Below are 20,266 nucleotides of genomic sequence, written 5' to 3'. Positions count from 1 at the left end.
TATATATCACTGATGAGAAATGTAGTAACACTTTTGTAAATCACAACTAACATCACAGTCGGACGAAAGAAAGAGCTGAGTAAACGAATCTATATATTTCGATTGCTAACTGCAATCCTCTTCAGTAGTACTTGTAGTGTTAGTTGTGATATATATGTGTATGTGTATATATATATATATATATATATATATATATATATATATATATATCACAATAACCACAGGAGAAGGGAAACTTGTAGCCAGTACGTACTTTCGTATATTACATCTTCAGACTAAATGACAGAGATACAGAGTTGTGTTTAAATGTAAGTATTAGGAGGCAACCATAGGGGGGGAAGGGGGAGACAATACAATATGAGAAGGGGGGATGACCTTACCTCTATCGACCTGACCAACACATAAGGCTCAATCTGGCGGAAAGATCTTGAGCCTTATGTGTTGGTCAGGTCAATAGAGGTAAGGTCATCCCCCCCCCCTTTTCCCATTGTATTGTTGCCCACCTTCCCCCCTATGTTTGCTACCTGATACTTACATTTAAACACAACTCTATTTCTGTCCTTTAGTCTGAAGATTTAATATACAAAAGTACTTAGTGTCTATAAGTTTCCCTTCTCCTGTTGTTGTTTTGCATTTTTGAATCACGGTGATGTGATCACTTGCATATATATATATATATATATTTATATATATATATATATATATATATATATATATATATATTGCAAAAATAATCACAATAACGCGTGACTAAATAATATTGCAGAAACCACAGGGAAAAATAAAGTCTGAATACTAAACGTTTTCGTCTAAGAAGACATTCTCAGAGTACGTCGTAATACACGAAAACGTTTAGTATTCCGACTTTATTTTTCCCTGTGGTTTCTGCAATATATATATATATATATATATATATATATATATATATATAATATATATATATGTGTGTGTGTGTGTGTGTGTGTGTGTGTGTGTGTGTGTGTGTGTGTGTGTGTGTGTGTGTGTGTGTGTGTGTGTGTGTGTGTGTGTGTGTGTGTGTGTGTGTGTGTGTGTGTGTGTGTGTGTGTGTGTGTGTGTGTTGAGACATTCTGACAGGTTGACGTATGCGGAGTAGGAAACACAGGAGACTCAGTCTTGAGTTTATTCCTGACTAGTTTCGCAGGTATGCTTTATCAAAGGAATGATAAAGCACACCTGCGAAACTAGTCAGGAATAAACTCAAGACTAAGACTCCTGTATTTCCTACTCCGCATATATATATATATATATATCTGTATATATATATATATATGTATGTGTGTGTGTGTGTGTGTGTGTGTGTGTGTGTGTGTGTGTACACGTGCAATCGTCCAATGAAGCTAGGGAAGAAGCAAAATACACGATACATTCCATTCCAACAAAATGACAGATATATATATGTATATATATATATATATATACATATATACATATATATACACATACATATATGCACATATATATAAGAAATATAAGTGCTCGGGTGCATCTAATGACTATGAAAGTTATGTATCAATACAGAGAGATTTAAAAAAGACAATAAGAAAAAGAAAACGACAATACGAAATGAACATCGCTGAGAAATCCAAAGAGAATCCCAAAGAATTCTATAGTTACATTAGAGATAAAAAGGTTGTTAGGAATCACATTGGTCCACTATTATCTGCTGACGGTCAACTTGAATATTCAAATGAAGGAATGTGTAATCTCTTAAACAATTATTTTAGCTCGGTATTCGTAAACGAAACACCTCAAAGTGAATTCCAAACTGAAACCTGTGAAAAGTCTGGGGTAAACTTACTCACTACGGTAAATATAACAAAAGAAACAATTAAAAGGTGTATAGACAAACTCAAAGTTAATAAAACACCAGGGCCTGACGGTTGGCATCCAAGAATCTTAAAGGAAATGAAAAATGAGATTGTTGTTCCATTAGAAATTATTTTAAAGAAATCCATCATATCCGGAGATGTCCCAAGAGAATGGAAGCTAGCTAACGTTACTCCCATATTCAAAAAAGGTGACAAAAAGAAACCAAATAACTATAGGCCTATTAGTTTGACTTCGATCGTAGGAAAAATAATGGAAACTATCATCAGAGATGCTATCGAATATCATTTAGAAAGTAACCGTTTGATAAATGATAGCCAGCATGGTTTCAGACGGAAACGTTCTTGCGTGACTAACTTACTCGAATTCTACAACACAGTTATCTCGAATTATGACAAAAGAAACAATATAGATTTAATATATCTAGACTTTGCAAAAGCTTTTGATACCGTCCCACACGAAAGACTACTTACTAAATTAGCTTTGCATGGAATAAGTGGTAGCCTATTAGGTTGGACTAGTAATTGGTTGAAAGGTCGAAAACAGAGAGTTGTTTTAAATGGAAAAACTTCTGGATGGAAAAGTGTTGCAAGTGGAGTTCCTCAGGGTTCCGTTCTTGGGCCACTTCTATTCATAGTATATATAAATGATATAGACCATGGACTAAAATCTACTGTTTCCAAATTTGCTGATGATACAAAACTGTGCGGAGTGGCAAATGATCACTCAAACCAATTAGATATTCAAGAAGATTTAGATAAATTACAGCAATGGTCTGAAAAGTGGCTAATGAAATTTAACACAAGTAAATGCAAGGTAATGCACATAGGTAAAAATAACAGCAAGTACGATTACAAGTTATTTGGAAATTCGTTAACAAAAGTGGATAGTGAAAAAGATCTCGGCGTAATTATCAGTAACGACCTCAAATCATCCAAGCAGTGTATTTCAGCCTCTGAGAAAGCAAATAAGATTCTGGGATTGATTGCGCGATCTTTTGATTTCAAAAGTCCATCACTCATTAACAAGCTATATAAATCGTTAGTTCGTCCACATTTGGAATATGCTGTTTCCGTATGGTCACCGAATCTCATTAAAGACATTGACAGACTGGAAAAAGTACAACGGCGAGCCACAAAACTGATTCCAAATATCAAAAATAAATCATACGAAAATCGACTTAAGCACATGAATCTGTTTTCCCTAAAAAAGCGTAGACTCAGAGGTGACTCGATACAGGTCTTTAAGATTTTAAAGGGAATTGACAACATCAAAAGTGACCAAATTTTCACATTGAATGAGAATCAGACAAGAAACAATGGTCTCAAACTGTCCGGAAATAGATTCAATTTGGAAGTAGGTAGAAACAACTTTGCCAACCGTGTAGTTAATGAATGGAATAAACTTCCTGCACAGGTAGTGCAATGTAGTTCAGTTCGAAGCTTTAAGAATCATTTAGATAAATACCTAAGTAAGATGCTGTAATTATTATAATTTATGTTATATTATTTGTTTTTGTTTTGTTATCATTTGTCTGTCTGATTTTCATTTATTATTAGTTATATGTCAATTTATTATCATTTACTATTTACCTGTTTGTTTGTTATTCAACTATACCAATGCATTTATTTATGTATTTTAATTGTTATAGTTTTAATTTATTATTAATATGATTTTTTTTTCTTTTTTTTTGCATCCGACCTAGATATGGATCAAAAGGTCTCCTGTCGGCATGCTTTGCCTTTGTAATCCTTTTATATATATATATATATATATAATATATATATATATATATATATATATATAATGTATACTGTATATATATATATATATTATATATATATATATATATACTATATATATATATAAAATATATATATATTCACATATAGACATATATATATATATATATATACACTATATATATATATATATATATATATATATATATATATATATATATACATATACAATGTGTTTTTCTGTTATATGATTAAAAATTGACCAAATGATAGTCTTTTGTTAAAAAAATATATTTTGGAGTCGCGACGTGCTGATAAGGGTGAATTTTCAATTTCACCAACATCAATTGGACAACATTGGAATACAGAAGTTTCACTAGTAATTTGACATAGTTTGTTCGTGAAAGTTACTAAGTACATCATCATCAGTGTCTGCGACATGACGCAACTTATTTCTAATTTCTAGACTTGTTATTAGTAGTTGTCCTGGGAATGTTTATTTTAGCAAATCCGCGGTTTACTAATTTCCTTTGATTTCGTTCACCAGACTATGACAAATCGCAATATCCAGAAGATCGCCGTTTGTCGTCAAGTAATCCAGTTTCTTTAAAATTTAATTCATAGAATTCATGTGACGTGTTGGTATACCATAAAGTTAATTCAGCAAGTCAAAATATACTGCTCACTTTTCTGTGCTTGTTTAGTATGAAAATAATCAAGACAAGAATGCCGTGTCCAATACATCGTCTCGCTCGTAAACTTTACTGACGTAGAATCGGCCTGGCAACAGGCACCAATTGCCCAATTGCAACGAAATTCTTCTACCGTCGTTCACCGCTTGAAGTGAACTGAATATAAAATACAATATTCATACATTGCTGCAGTTATTATGTAAATAAGAATTAATTATATTAAATGTTACGTTACTTAACCAATTACTGAAATATTAAAGTGTACAAAGAATTGTGCACTTCCTGGTTTTTCCATCATTCTTTACTGCTAAAGCCTTAGAAGGTAAGGCAAACATAAAGATATTTGCCAGTCTCAATAAAAAAAAAAGTCGCTATCTACGTTACTGTTTAAATTACTCAGAATAGTAAGGGCTAGCCGATTATGGAGAATTGCAGCTGTGAAACTGGCAAACATCTATAAATCTGAGTGTGTATATATATATATATATATATTCATTTATTTATTTATATTATTGTTATTATTAATATTATCATCATCATCATCATTATAATTATTATTACCATCACCATCATCATCATCATCATCATTTTACACGTGTTCTGTAAAGGTACTGGTCAGGCTTGGGGAAAGTTCCAGTGCAGCTTGCAGACTCGCTTTTGCAGTCACCCATGGTTGCTGGTGGCCTGGCAATTATTATTCCCGGCGTCGCGGAAGGACGAGATGGCGCCTTGCCAGTTAAACTTTACATCATTTAGCAAAACCTCTGCGCCGTTCCTTACACGTGAACTGACTGGACAATACTAGGATACATCGTGCCTTGTAAAACATATTAACTTTTACTTTCATTTTCCCCGCATGAATAAGATTGCATGATTTTATTAGTTTGGGAACTTAGTGAATCTATACACAAGTCACACAACATTTCTGATTAGAGACTTTAAGTTTAACTTAAAAAATTGAACACTTTTAATTTCCATTGTCTCTCGTAATATTTTCCATAAATCTCTCCTTTACAACCTCAATAATAATTGAGCGTAATTCAGGAAGGTATTATCAACAAAAAATGCAAATACTGCATTATGAAATGCAGTTTGTGTTGCAAATGAATATTAATTCCTGTGACGTTACAGACTTGGGAAGAAATTGGTATGTAACAATGAAAGGTTGTTCAAGGGTCCAAGACACTCATCACATCTTTCGTTCCTACGAAAAAAAAATAAAGAGAGAAATAAATAAATCAGTATTTAATAGATTAAAATATTATGTTCTTAGCAGGTAGTATTCAATATCTCTTGAACATGTGATTCGTAGAAGTAAATTCACATTGCCTTAGAAATTTTATCAGCTGAAATTAAGAAGAATACGTTCAACAAAAAATGTCAAAGAACCGAAAAAAGTGGCCCCTAGTAACGTTACGATCTAGTAAGGCAAGTAAGTATTTGCGAGTATTTAAAGGTACGCAGTGCAATATTACGCATGGATACTGGCTTACATAACTATGTTATCGATAATCTATTTTGCATTTCATATTGCTAATGTATTTGACAATAACGTTTATATTTTTCGACTCGTGCCGCTCATAAAGCTAAAATTGTCCTCTTATCAATAGTGGTTGTGAGTAGAGACAAATTGTTGGGTTTTAATTTAGCGACCAGCTGATGAGACCGAATGGCTCGAGTTGCTTATTTAGACACTGGTAACCGCATTATATAATGAAAACTGAGTTTATTGTAAAATTACAAAATATATTTGATATGGGAAAAGGGTTGGTTTCACTGTTCTGTGTTGCGAGGGGGTGGTAAGGGAAAACATGATTTTATAAACAGATGTCCTATATGTGAACATTCGGAGGGGTTCGGGAGTAGGGAGAGAACTCAGGGAAGTGGAGCGGCGAGGTTGTCAACAAAGTGAGTAGAGTTTCTCTGAGAGAACTTGTTTTATATAGTTTGTTTGCGTTGACGCACATTACAAATGTAGCTAACAAAGTTCAGTGCTAACATTTTTCATGGAATACAGAAAATAAATTAAGATATTGTATTATTTTTTCCAAGACAAGTGTTACTGAGGCTGAACTGGGATGAAACCACTGAGCAGGATCAATCTACAGTATTATGTATACTTGCATACTTGCTTGTAGTTGTAATTTTTTCGTGCTAATTTTGAACTCTGTGTTGTATTCTTTGGTGTTGTGACACATTAAGTAGAAATAAAAAATACCCAGTGACAGGGCTATTAAACAACAGAATATACGTGTGCAGTGTACAGTATCTTGCAAACCTGACTAATCTAATGCATTTTTTTTTCGCAAGTAGAGTACAACAGTAACAACTGGAGTTATTCAGCGATCGTTGATATTATTAACACAAATTTGTAAAGGAATTTCGAAATGAAATATACGTTGTCCTCAGGTTTTGGGCATTATTTCAGAATTACACGCATTTTTTCACATCTTTTTTGTATTTGAAAGTATTTTTCTGTGGAATTATTACATTAGGTTAGGAGCAATTGGATAACAAATTTTACATGAAATATGTATGTCTGTGGGGTTATGGAATTTTACAGTTTGATGTAATTCTAATGATTTTTATATTAGATTTTATCAATAACCACTGGTTCCCCCCCCACTCATCCCCCACTGCTCCATCAGTCTTCGGCAAATCTGTACTTGTGTACATTTCATGTAATGTATGGTACTTGGTAGTCTTTAGACACAGTATAATGAGTATTGAGAGGGTGTATTTGAATTATATAAAAATAGATTATTAATAATGTTTTGGGATGTGTGTGTAATTTTTTACACTCAAGTAGAGGTACATTTTCTTAATGATTATGCAGCATACCTTTTTAACAGTCCAATAAATGGAGGGAACCATGACAAGTACCTGGAGAGGGTTGTTGTGCAAGATAAATGAGAGACTTTTAATCTTATAAAAAAAGGAAAGTATCAATAATATAACAGACTGGATGTGTATATAGGTATGTTTTCCTTGTACTTACTTAGTCAACATTTTCAACAATCCAGTAAGAACGAGTGCTGTCTGTAAGTGGTGATCCTGCAAGACGGATGACAAAGAGAATTATTTCGTAGTTGTCCATTGTCAGAACCTATCGGCATCCATGTCCCTATCAGGAGATGCAGCCTTAGGGGCTGACATTTGATTGTATGTAATCGTGTATTATTGTTGTTACTGTTGCAGGTTTGTTGCCGCCCTCCTTCAAGGGTATATGTATCCTCAAGTGAGCTTTATTAACATGATTTTGGTGTGTTGGTCACAATACACATATAAACTTGTTGGGGTGGAATTATGGGTTTCAAAGGACCTCAGTACCTTGCATTCGGAATCACTGAAATAGAGTTTACATTCTTCATTTTTTATTCTCTTTCACTATACATTTTCCATGTTCAGAAACATTCTGTATGAGGGGGATCATGTGTGAAACAGTTGGAATAAGTTTTACATTTGTTACCGATTACTTTTTTATCTTTTTTAATTTGTCTCATAGTATGTCATTATTCTATTTCCAGAAAGACTAAAACATGACGGAAAAGAAACCAACACCGTTCTCTCTGAAGAACATGGCGTTCAACTTGATTGCTGGAGGATCTGCTGGTATGTAATCTTTTTGGTTCCATTACATGTTCAAATCCACCAGCATGAAATAATGAACATTTTATATTGTTGGAGTTTACTTAAGAATGAGTTGTTGATACTAATATTCCTGATGACCCAAATGTTTGAAAAAAAAATTGCTTGTGTTTTGGCTGTTACTATGCTTACATACAGTGCCCATAAATATTTATAATGTTTTGGTGTACTCCATTCATATGTCTAAAAGAGGGAGGTATAGTGATGGTGGGCTGGCAGGTGAGGTTGTTTAATTTCGTCTGAAATCAGGTTAAGTGCTGGAGGAGTGCCTGTATAAGACCACTTTCAAAGGGAAAAGGGAGCACGTCTGAGTGTAGTGGGTTCAGAGGGATCAGTTTGTTGAGTAGTCGGGAAGGCATATGTGGGATTTTGATTGAGAGGATTAGGAGAGGGGCAGAGGGAGTAATTGGTGAGGAACAGTGTGGCTTAGGACAGGTAGGGGTTGTGTGGATCAGATTTTTGTGGTAAGGCAGGTGTATGAGAAAGTTTTAGGAAAAGGTAAGGATGTTTTTTGGGCCTTTATGTATTTGGAAAAGGCTTATGACAGGATAGACAGGAAGGCACTGTGGGAGATATTGCAGATATATGGGATAGGAGGAAAGCTGTTGAGGGTAGTCACGAGTTTTTACGAGAATAGTAGAGCCTGTGTTATGGTTAGAAATGGAGAGAATAAGTGGTTTGAGGTAAAGATGGGGCTTCATCAGGGATGTGTTATGTTGCCTTGGCTGATCAATTTGTACATGGATGGGGTGGTGCAAGAGGTAAATGCAAGGGTAGTGGGTCAGGGATTGGAGATGGTTAAAGAAAATGGAGAAAAATGGCAGAAAAGCCAGTATTTTTTTGCTGACAACACTGTGCTTGTGGAGGGATTAAAGAAGTTAGTGACAGTTTGGAAAGGTGTTCAAAAGAAGGAAATTGAAGATAAATGTGGGCAAAAGTAAGATGATGAGATGTACAAGGGGAGAAAGTGGCAGCAGACTGGAAGTGAGTATTAAGGGATAGAGACTGGAGGAAATGGATAGCTTTAGGTACTTGGGTGTGAATGTGGTGGGAAAGGAAGGAGTGGAGGTAGAATGTAGATTGAGAGAAGCAAGTAAATGCCTTGGAGGATTAAAAAGTGTAATGAGAAATAGACATTTGGGAATGGATGCTAAGAGGAGATTATATGAAGTAGTGATTGTGCTGACAGCACTGTATGGGGCAGAAACTTGGAACAAGAGAGAAAGAGTTTAAATGTGTTTGAGATGAAATGCCTGAGAAGTACGGTAGGGGCTACTAGGCTGGATAGAGGGAGAAATGAGGGGGTGAGGAAGAGAGCAGGTGTGAAAAGATAGTTGGGAGATAGGGTTGATGAAAGAGTATTGGGATAGTTTGGACACACAGAAAGAATGAGTAAAGAAAGATTAGTAAAAGAGGTGTGGAAAGCAGAGGTGGAAGGAGTGAACATGTGGAGGCAACCAAGGATGGGATGGATGGATTGGGTAAAGGGGGCATTGGGAAAGAGGTGAATGTCTGTTGAGGAAGGACGGGAGAGGACAGAAGATGGGAATGAGTGGAGAATAATTGTGTATGGATGATGCTGTGATGCATGGAAGGGAGTGGGTGGGGGATGGTGAGGGTGAGGGACTGTGAGTGAATGATATTTTGATGCAGCCCAAAGGAATTTCTCCCCGTCTTCTCTTTTTCTGGATGAGGGGATAGGGTTGGGGGGGGGGGGTTGCCGATTAAATGATGCGGCCTTGCTGTGGATGTGCTGTATTTTGCTCCATTGCTTCTGACCCAGGGCAGTGGGTGAGATACAGGGATGACCCGTCATCCAGGAGGACCCAAGAAAAGAGGGGGTTGGTGAATGGGAGTGGAGTATGTGGGGATGAAATGGTTGGGAGTGGATTTATGCCTCTGTTGTTGCCTATCTTCCTTGTAAGGGGAAAAAAGCCATTGGTATATGTATGTACTCCATCCATGAGTCACCATTGTCATGACACAGAATATTTTATGTGAGAATCCTGAAAGAAGCAGCAAAAAGACATATTACCTCTTTGATAGCTACACATATTACCTCTTTGATAGCTATTGGGTAATAAGGACATTTGTCGTGAAACATTTTGTTGTGGGGAGGTTCGTGGTTTTGCAAAATGGGTGATGGGGCTCTTGTTTGAATTTTTGTATGCTGGGTTAACTGAGTATCACCACAGATTTAAAGAGCTCTCCTCAGAGCTGCTTCAAGTTGTCTGGAAAAATTTAACTAAAGTTGTACAGACTACTGTTAATGTGTTTCTGCCATATCCTTATTTGGGTTTCTGTGGCAGCATTGTTGACATCTCCCTCATTATGTATAATATGCACTATCAGTGATTTTTTTTTTTTTTTCTTGTTCTTTTTCTTTGAACTAAAGAATTGCATATGCAGTTTTGGAGTTAACAGTCTTTAATCATCCAGGAGCAATATTTATCAACACTTAACACTATCCTTCATATGAATGGGTGACCTCTAAATTGACATGATCAATTCATTGTGGTCTGAATTGGCTGTCAGACACTAATGTGAAACCACTGTCTTGCTGCTTTGACTTTGACCCGGTTTTGAGGCAGGGGATAGGAATGACCCTTCATACACAAGGTGATGAATGGATATTGGATGGATGTTTTTGGTGTAGGGTGGATGTATGCTTTGACTTAGCCACCCACTTGTAAGATGGAAAATGCCTTGTAGTATGTATGTATTTATTTATAAGTAGATTTGAAATTTTCTAGCACAGCTTCAGACCTGGGCAAGAGACAGGGATGAACCTACATCCACAGGGAGCTAAGATAAAAAGGAAACAAATGAGTGGGGTTAGTGCATGCTTTAGTAGGCTGCCTCCCTTGTAAAGGGGAGGAAGCTTCTTGATTTGTAGATACACTAACACTTGAGTTTCATATTTGGTTTACTGTCACAAGCTCGCCTTCTCAGAGAAGGTTAGGATGCTACCTGGGTTTTATACTCCTACAGTAATACCTTGTTTACACACAGGTTTTGCCTGAAAAATAGATTTACAAAGATATGCTGATCAATATTTTGTATATTTACAAGGCAATAGGCGAGATGCAGGGATGACCCATCATCCAGGCGTATCCAAGGAGAGAGGGAGGGGTGGTGAATGGGAGTGGAGTGGGTGGGGATAATATGGATGGGAGTGGAATTATGCCATTTAACTTTGGGTACCTCCCTTGTAAGGGGGAAAAAAACCCTTGTTATATGTATATATCACAAGATTTCACAAACTTGTGACAAAAAAAAGCAGATCATTGCAGTGATGTAAATACAGTTTTGACTTGGTAATAGGATTAGCAGAAATGTCTGTCATGACCCCGACATATAGCTCAATCAGGTAAATATATAGGTAATGGCGGGTGGCATGGAATCATGTTGCACTATTGCATCCTGTGTGAAGGAAAGTGTTGATATGTTGGAGATGACACTAACATTTTGAGTTTTCTAACTTTTTGAGCTTTGTAGATTTCAGGTGTGAAAAGTTACATTTCCCCCTTTGGTATGTACAATAGTCTTATTATTTTAATCACGTAGTCTTAATATTTTAGCTGCCTTTTTTCTAGCACTGTAGATGGTTTAATAATTTTGATTGAATATCCTTGAAAAACAGGATTTACAGAAATTTGCATCATGCACCCGCTTGATGTGGTGAAGACGCGGTTTCAAATCCAAACCACAGGAAATCCTGCAGACCCCTTTTACTATACATCTATCTTCGACTGTTTGCGCAAGATGGCTCGGAATGAAGGTCTTTTATCCTTGTACAAAGGGGTTTTGCCTCCTGTTCTTGTGGAAACTCCGAAGAGGGCTGTCAAGGTATATGAATCAATGTTTCTTTTGGCAAAACATGTTTTGAATGTTTAGAAAGGAGCTGAGATGTCTGGTTTCTAGTCATTTATGTGCATGAAAATTGTGGACGTACAATAATGTATTCACAACATGCTTTGCACACACTCAGGACATGCTTTAAGGAAGTGGTACATTTCATCAGCATGCTTGTATTAGGTAAGCCAAGTAGGAGCAGATGTATTCAACTTACTTAAGTCTTAGGCAATTAAGGCAGTAGAATTTAAGTTAGAGAAGTATAAAATCATCCCCTTTGATTATGAAATTCTTGAAGTCCACTGCTAAGATTACACACTTAAAATCCAGTGTGCATTTACCTAAATGAAATTCACTGCCACCTATTTTAAACTTCAGAACTTTTACTTTTTATTTGTGTACACTTTTATTTATTATCCTTTCTTGGAGACTCGTTCAGATTTATCCTTCTGTAGTGGCTTTCATTTAGGTTTTAGCAAGTGTGACAAAAGTAGTTGCTTCACTTTACATGCTTTTAGACAAGTTACAAAGTACAACATAGAAGAACCCATATAGAAAACATCATAGATTGAAAACTAGAGGTGAATTTACTGAACTCAAACAACAAATAGATACAAGAGGTTAGAAACTAGTTATATAGATAAAGTAAATCACCTGTTATACATTATAAATTATGGTGAATTTTGGGTTTGTAATCCTTACCTTTAAAGAACTCCATTAATGATTATATATCTGCCAGTAAATGAGAGTTTGGGAAATGTGTGTGCATAATGACCCTTTCTTTACATAGGTTACATTTTTTGTAGAAGTATGAAATAGTATTGAAAACATACATACATATACCAAGGCTTTTTCCCCCTTCCAAGGGAGGTAGCCAAAAAGGGAAAGGCATAAAAACACTCCCACCCATTTCATCCCTAAATACACTCCACACCCCTCCCACCCTTCCTCTCATCTGAGCACCTCCTGGATGACGGGTCATCCCTGCACCCTGCCCACCGCCCTGGGTCAGAAGCAGTGTCACAAGACACAGTACATCCACAGCGAGGCCGCTTCATTTAATCGGCGACCCCCCCTCTCCGTCCCCCTTTGCATATAAGGCGAGGACGGGGAGAAATCCCTTCGGGCTGCGTCAAAATTTACTCACACATACTACCCCACCCCCCACTTCCCCGCCCATTCCTCCTCATGCAGTCACAACATCATCCATATACAACCCCTCTCCACTCACCTCTATTGAAAACATGAAAATAAAAAAAATATTGTCTTTTCTGTACAAAGTTGCAAGTGTACGATTGTGGTGGCTGTAATGGTGCTGGTGCTAGTATTGTAGGTACACTTAACACGGCATAGTCCCTAATGAACATTAGATATAATTTGCTTTCGAGAAGAAAAGGGTCATATATCTTGTCCCAGTTACTTCCCTTCCATCCATACACATAATATAAGCACTCTGTAGATCCTTCATTTGAGTTTTACTGCTCCAGTCATATATATGTCTCACACTCATCTCATAGATGTTGCCACCCCACCAAAGCTACAACTCCAAAAACATCCATGGATTATGTCATTGTTTTTTTCTGGAATGCATCCCATGTAAATTATAGGGTCCATTTTATTTAACATGATCATTAGAATATTATGGTTGGTAAGGCATTGCTGTTATTTGAGTATCAAATGAGAGGTGCTTTACTGTACAGAATTTATTTGAAACTGATGGATGTATTTGATTTCCTAAGGACTTTTTTTCGCTGGTAGGACGGACAATGACCAGAGCAGGATAGATGTTAGAAGTAATACTCTCCCCACCACGTGTTTAAGAAGCCCATCAGCACCTCTATCCTAAAGTACTACTGCTTCCAGATTTTAGCATCATTATCAGTGTAGTTCTGAAAGTCCCTATTTTTAGTTTGATTTCTTTGAGCCTTGTGTCAGGCATCATTTAAAGATGACATGGCATTTTGTGACCAGAATGACAGATGCCATGCATGTATGTAGCAAAGTTACAAATCATTAAGTAGGTGAAGTAAATAATTGTTTCCAGTCATGTCTTTAGGGGGACCAGTAAGAGCTACTTGGAGGTACAGTCCTGAGGTGCTGATACTTGGTGCCTTGACCAGGCCTAGGACTACCTGTTGCATGGTTGGGTTGTCATGTGACTAAACCAACACAGGTTTCACTCCAGTGAGGAGTGGGTGACACCCAAATGAAAAAAAAAATAATAGAATAGATAGATTAAATAAGATAAAACCATCCAAAAAGAGATGAACTACCTATTGGTCAGTGACCCTTGAAGCTCATCATGAGTCACTAACCCATGTGTTTGCTTAGTGTGTCATCACTTTAGGGCTGGAAGATGGGCAGTCCTGGAAGCTCAATGATGCCCCTCTGTTGTGGTTGCAGTGAAGCATTCCACAAGAGCGAGCAATATACCTTTTGTTCCTGATTCAGGCCAAGACAGGTGGTTGCTCTTGGCTCAGAGAGGCAAATCAGCAGTGCAACATGAATTGAATCTTTGAGTTAGGCACACCCTAAGCAAAGCAGCTTCTGCCTGAGCTTCCACCACATAGTCTGTAGCTGTCCCTTGCAGTGCAAAGGTGATGAGTGTGTATACTCTCCCATGACTACTGAGAATCTATGATTATAAATCCAGTGCTTAATCTCCTCCCTGATGGATTCCATGGTTAGTTGGGGCACGGGAAAGTGAATGGTGTGTGTATGACATCCAGACACAACAATATTGGTGATTCAACTTGTAAAATATGTGCAAACAAGGCATTAGCACCTCATATAACTTTAGAAAGGGATGCCGGACATAATGTCTCTGAACGACGGGAGGCCAGCGTGAATCACGGTGACGTAGGGGGACAAAATGTACAAAAGAGATCGGATGACCGTGATCGACCAGATGTCCGTGATGGGGGAAATGTTAATTTTGATAGGAGAAATGTTAATGAGGCATTGAACGTCAATGAAGGACCAAATAATAATATAGAGCAAGGTATAAATGAAAAACAAAATGATAATGTAAGATATGATATTGAAATTCAAAATGTGTCAAAAAGAAATAATCACGAGTTTCTTAAAACCATGTACTTTAATGCTCGTAGTATTAGAAACAAATTTCAAGAAATACAGGCGTATGTCAAAAGCGAAAATCTCGATATGATAGGAATAACTGAGACATGGTTAAATGGTACAGAGTTCGAAGCTGAATTTAATATTGCGGGATTTAAACACTTTCATCTGGATAGAAACCACACAAAAGGTGGGGGTGTTCTATTGTACGTTAAAAACAATGTTCATGCTTGTGTTTTAGAGAAAGTGAAACAGGATGCATATGATAGTTTGGGTTGAGTTAACCCCAAAAAAGGGACAAAAAAGGAATGTAGGTGTAATATATAGGCCAAAGACATTATCATTAGCAGACGACAAACTATTATTTCAAGAACTGTCTAGTTTCTGCAACCTGGATTTATTGATAATGGGTGATTTCAATTTTACTGACATTGATTGGATGACCCTTGAACATGGCCATATAGGTAGTCACTTGATTGATTTTCTTGGTGACAATTACTTAATTCAGCATGTAAAAGAGCCCACAAGATATGGAAACTTACTTGATCTTTTGATCACTAGCCGCGAAAGCATGGCAACTGATGTAGAAGTCGGTGAATCTGTTGCAAATAGTGATCACAACCTAGTTAGATTCAAACTCCTAAACAATTTTAGAATAGATACTTGTGTTTCTAAAATACCTGATTTCAGTGAAGCTCAGTTCATAGAACTCCGTCAGGAGCTTCAGCTTACAGATTGGGAGGCAAAATTAAACGAAAGACCTGTAGATCAGATGTGGGAAATATTTCAAAATACGCTCACTAAGATGATTCAAACTTACATTCCTTTTAAGGACAGACGTCCCCCAAATCAGGCTCGCCCAAAGTGGCTCGACAAAGAAACTGAAAAAAGTATTGCTAAAAAGAGACAGGCTTATAAGAAATATAAGTGCTCGGGTGTATCTAATGACTATGAAAGTTATGTATCAATACAGAGAGATTTAAAAAAAGACAATAAGAAAAAGAAAACGACAATACGAAATGAACATCGCTGAGAAATCCAAAGAGAATCCCAAAGAATTCTATAGTTACATTAGAGATAAAAAGGTTGTTCGGAATCACATTGGTCCACTATTATCTGCTGACGGTCAACTTGAATATTCAAATGAAGGAATGTGTAATATCTTAAACAATTATTTTAGCTCTGTATTCGTAAACGAAACACCTCAAGGTGAATTCCAAACTGAAACCTGTGAAAAGTCTAGGGTAAACTTACTCGGTACGGTAAATATAACAAAAGAAAAAATTAAAAGGTGTATAGATAAACTCAAAGTTAATAAAACATCAGGGCCTGACGGTTGGCATCCAAGAATCTTAAGGGAAATGAAAAAGAGATTGTTGTTCCATTAGAAATGATTTTCAAGAAATCCATCATATCCGGAGATGTCCCAAGAGAATGGAAGCTAGCTAACGTTACTCCCATATTCAAAAAAGGTGACAAAAAGAAACCAAATAACTATAGGCCTATAAGTTTGACTTCAATCGTAGGAAAAATAATGGAAACTATCATCAGAGATGCTATCGAACATCATTTAGAAAGTAACCGTTTGATAAATGATAGCCAGCATGGTTTCAGACGGAAACGTTCTTGCGTGACTAACTTACTCGAATTCTACAACACAGTTATCTCGAATTATGACAAAAGAAACAATATAGATTTAGTATATCTAGACTTTGCAAAAGCTTTTGATACCGTCCCACACGAAAGACTACTTAATAAATTAGCTTTGCATGGAATAAGTGGTAGCCTATTAGGTTGGACTAGTAATTGGTTGAATGATCGAAAACAGAGAGTTGTTTTAAATGGACAAACTTCTGGATGGAAAAGTGTTGCAAGTGGAGTTCCTCAGGGTTCCGTTCTTGGGCCACTTCTATTCATAGTATATATAAATGATATAGACCATGGACTAAAATCTACTGTTTCCAAATTTGCTGATGATACAAAACTGTGCGGAGTGGCAAATGATCACTCAAACCAATTAGATATTCAAGAAGATTTAGATAAATTACAGCAATGGTCTGAAAAGTGGCTAATGAAATTTAACACAAGTAAATGCAAGGTAATGCACATAGGTAAAAATAACAGTAAGTACGATTACAAGTTATTTGGAAATTCGTTAACAAAAGTGGATAGTGAAAAAGATCTTGGCGTAATTATCAGTAACGACCTCAAATCATCCAAGCAGTGTATTTCAGCCTCTGAGAAAGCAAATAAGATTCTAGGACTGATTGCACGATCTTTTGATTTCAAAAGTCCATCACTCATTAACAAGCTATATAAATCGTTAGTTCGTCCACATTTGGAATATGGTCACCGAATCTCATTAAAGACATTGACAGATTGGAAAGAGTACAACGGCGAGCCACAAAACTGATTCCAAATATCAAAAATAAATCATACGAAAATCGACTAAAACATATGAATCTGTTTTCCCTAAAAAAGCGTAGACTCAGAGGTGACTTGATACAGGTCTTTAAAATTCTAAAGGGAATTGACAACATCAAAAGTGACCAAATTTTTACATTGAATGAGAATCAGACAAGAAACAATGGTCTCAAACTGTCCGGAAATAGATTCAATTTGGAAGTAGGTAGAAACAACTTTGCCAACCGTGTAGTTAATGAATGGAATAAACTTCCTGCACAGGTAGTGCAATGTAGTTCAGTTCAAAGCTTTAAGAATCATTTAGATAAATACCTAAGTAAGATGCTGTAATGATTATAATTTATCTTATATTATTTGTTTTTGTTTTGTTATCATTTGTCTGTCTGATTTTTATTTATTATTAGTTATATGTCAATTTATTATTATTTACTATTTACCTGTTTGTTTATTATTTAACTATACCTATGCATTTATTTATGTATTTTATTTGTTATTTACATTATCATAGTTTTTATTTATTATTTTATTATTAATATGATTTTTTTTTTCGCATCCGACCTAGATATGGATCAAAAGGTCTCCTGTCGGCATGCTCCGCCTTTGTAATCCTTTGTAAAGTCAGCCAATTTCTAGGTTTAGATTTTGTTAGTGTAAGACTAAGTACAACATAGGCATTGAAAGGTTGAATATAGATTATTGATTTGATCGTTTTCAATTTTCTCTTTCAGTTCCTTTCCTTCGAGATATACAAACAACTTTGTGGCACTATGACTCCAACAGTAAGTAGTTTATGCTTAAGCCAGATCAAAATCTGTTAAAGGCATCACCATACTTGCTGAGCTCATATTGTCTTTTAATAAATATTGCAGGGTTTTATTTCAACTCGTGTGACTTAATGCTAAAGTGTCATAGAAATAAATTAGAAATATATTTTCTTCCTGAAACTCAATGATTTTTCTTGTACTTTATAGATGAACACTTGTCATTTTTTTTTCGCAGACCTTCTTCTTGGCTGGTCTTGGCAGTGGCGTGACTGAAGCTATTCTCGTGAATCCTTTTGAGGTGGTTAAGGTTGCGCAGCAAGCTAACAAGTGAGTATGTTACCAGGCTATTTAGTGACTACATTGAATAGTCTTTTATCCTTTTGAGGAGTGCTTTCTACAGGCTTAGGCACCTTAGCTGGCATGCTCTGGAAAGATGCAGGGTGATCTTATAGAGGTGTTCAAGTGGATCAAAATCTTTAACAAGAGTGATGCAAACAAGGTCATCATATTAAGACAACAGGTCAGGACTTGCAGTAATGGATTTAAATTGGACGCATTTAGATTTAAGAAGGATCTAGGAAAGAACGGGTTTACTATTAGAGTGATCAACGAATAGAATAGATTTAGTAACCATGTAGTTAGTGCTGAAACTAGTTGTTTTAAGAAACTGTTAGACAACTTTAAGTATGGGGATAACAGGTGGTAATGGACATGGAACTGCCTAGTGTAGGCCTTATAGTCTCTTGCAGTATCCTTTATTCTTATGTTCTTATGTCCTTATCATTTTCAATAATGTGTTTTTGTTTCCTTTGGGACAATATCATGCCAAAGAGGTGATACAGAAGAAATGTCTGGAGAATAATAGGAAGGAGACATTGAAGAAATTGAATGGTGATCATTTTTCTTTGAGTGAATTTCTTTGTAATATTACTAAGGGTTTTAATATTTTACTGTCGATTTTTTTTTTTTTTTTTTTTTTTCTGTCCCCATCCCATTTTTGTCCCCTTTTACAACTCAAATGGGAATGCTTGGTGGCAGTATTCTTTCTCCCCAACCACAGGGTTCAGCAAAAAAGGAAATGTATATTCAGAGAAGTGGCACAGGACCGTATTAAGAGTGGGGGGACAGTCACAGTATAATAAAGTAGCATCATTTCTCAATGAGATATTTTCTCTGCCATAGACAAAATGATGTGTGGTTCTGGAGTTTTAGAAATAAATATTAAAAACTACATATTTACATCACTGCATTAGAAAAATATTAAACACTTTGAGAAGTAAAGATTTAAAACTACATATTTACAACCACACTACATTAAGATGTATCATTGGGAAGAAAATTATTTATCTTTAAAGAACAAAAGTATATACGAATCATCATCTGAGCTAACAAAACTGCTCAATATTTTGTTGTTCCAGCATCTGTAGTGATTTGTAAAATGAAAGAACATCTGGATGTTCTTGAATGGCAGATGGATGTAAGTCCAAAACTCTAATGCTCCAAATATTACGAGCTCTTGAGAGAGCCACATAAGCCTGGCCAGCTTCAAACACCAGAAATAAGGAGAAGACGGGGAGAAATCCCTTTGGGCTGCGTCAAATTTTGCTCACACATACTACCTCATCCCCCCCCCCCCATTCCACCTCATGCATCACAACATCATACATATACAACCATTCTCCATTCACCCCTGTCTTCTGTCCTCTCCTGTCCTTCCTCAACAGACATTTCCCTCTTCCCCAAAGTCCCCTTCACCCCATCCATCCACCTCATCCTAGGACATCCCTTCACGTTCACTCCCTCCACGTCTGCCTTCCATACCTCTTTTACTAGTCTTTCTTCACTCATTCTTTCCATGTGTCCAAACCATCCTAATACTCTTTCATCAACCCTATCTCCCAACCCCCCCTGTTCTCCTCCTCACCTCCTAATTTCTCACTCTATCCAGCCTAGTAACCCCCATCATACTTCTCAGACACCTCATCTCAAACACATTCAAACTCCTTCTCTCTTCTTCTCTTATGTTCCATGTTTCTGTCCAATACAGTGCTGTTGGCACAATCACTCCTTCATACAGTCTTCTCTTAGCATCCATTCCCAAATGTCTATTCCTCATTACACTCTTTAACCCACCAAGGCATTTACTCGCTTCTCTCAATCTACATTGTACCTACACCTTCACTCCACCTTTTCCTGTCACATTTGCACCCAAGTA

The 20,266-nt window shown here is 36.4% G+C and overlaps 1 protein-coding gene across 3 annotated transcripts in view; it reads left to right on the top strand.

Moving 5' to 3' along the window:
• Window positions 1–6,075: 6,075 nt before the first annotated feature.
• LOC143020974 (mitochondrial 2-oxodicarboxylate carrier) overlaps window positions 6,076–20,266 on the top strand; it is a 32,954-nt gene continuing 18,763 nt past the window's right edge. The window contains exons 1-5 of one of the 3 annotated variants that reach the window (XR_012965961.1): window positions 6,076–6,190; window positions 7,810–7,894; window positions 11,574–11,779; window positions 18,016–18,066; window positions 18,287–18,378. Coding sequence is in view for 2 of the 3 variants with exons in the window: in XM_076178029.1 (XP_076034144.1) it covers window positions 7,822–7,894; window positions 11,574–11,779; window positions 18,016–18,066; window positions 18,287–18,378 (422 nt within the window). In the remaining variant the exon portion in view is untranslated. The other 2 variants (XM_076178029.1, XM_076178030.1) reach the window with 2 other exon arrangements.

Source organism: Oratosquilla oratoria, chromosome 41, assembly GCF_046742065.1.
Source record: "Oratosquilla oratoria isolate Oo_2021 chromosome 41, ASM4674206v1, whole genome shotgun sequence".
In the NCBI taxonomy this organism is placed as follows: Eukaryota; Metazoa; Arthropoda; class Malacostraca; order Stomatopoda; family Squillidae; genus Oratosquilla; species Oratosquilla oratoria.
This window is presented reverse-complemented; position numbering and strand designations above follow the sequence as displayed.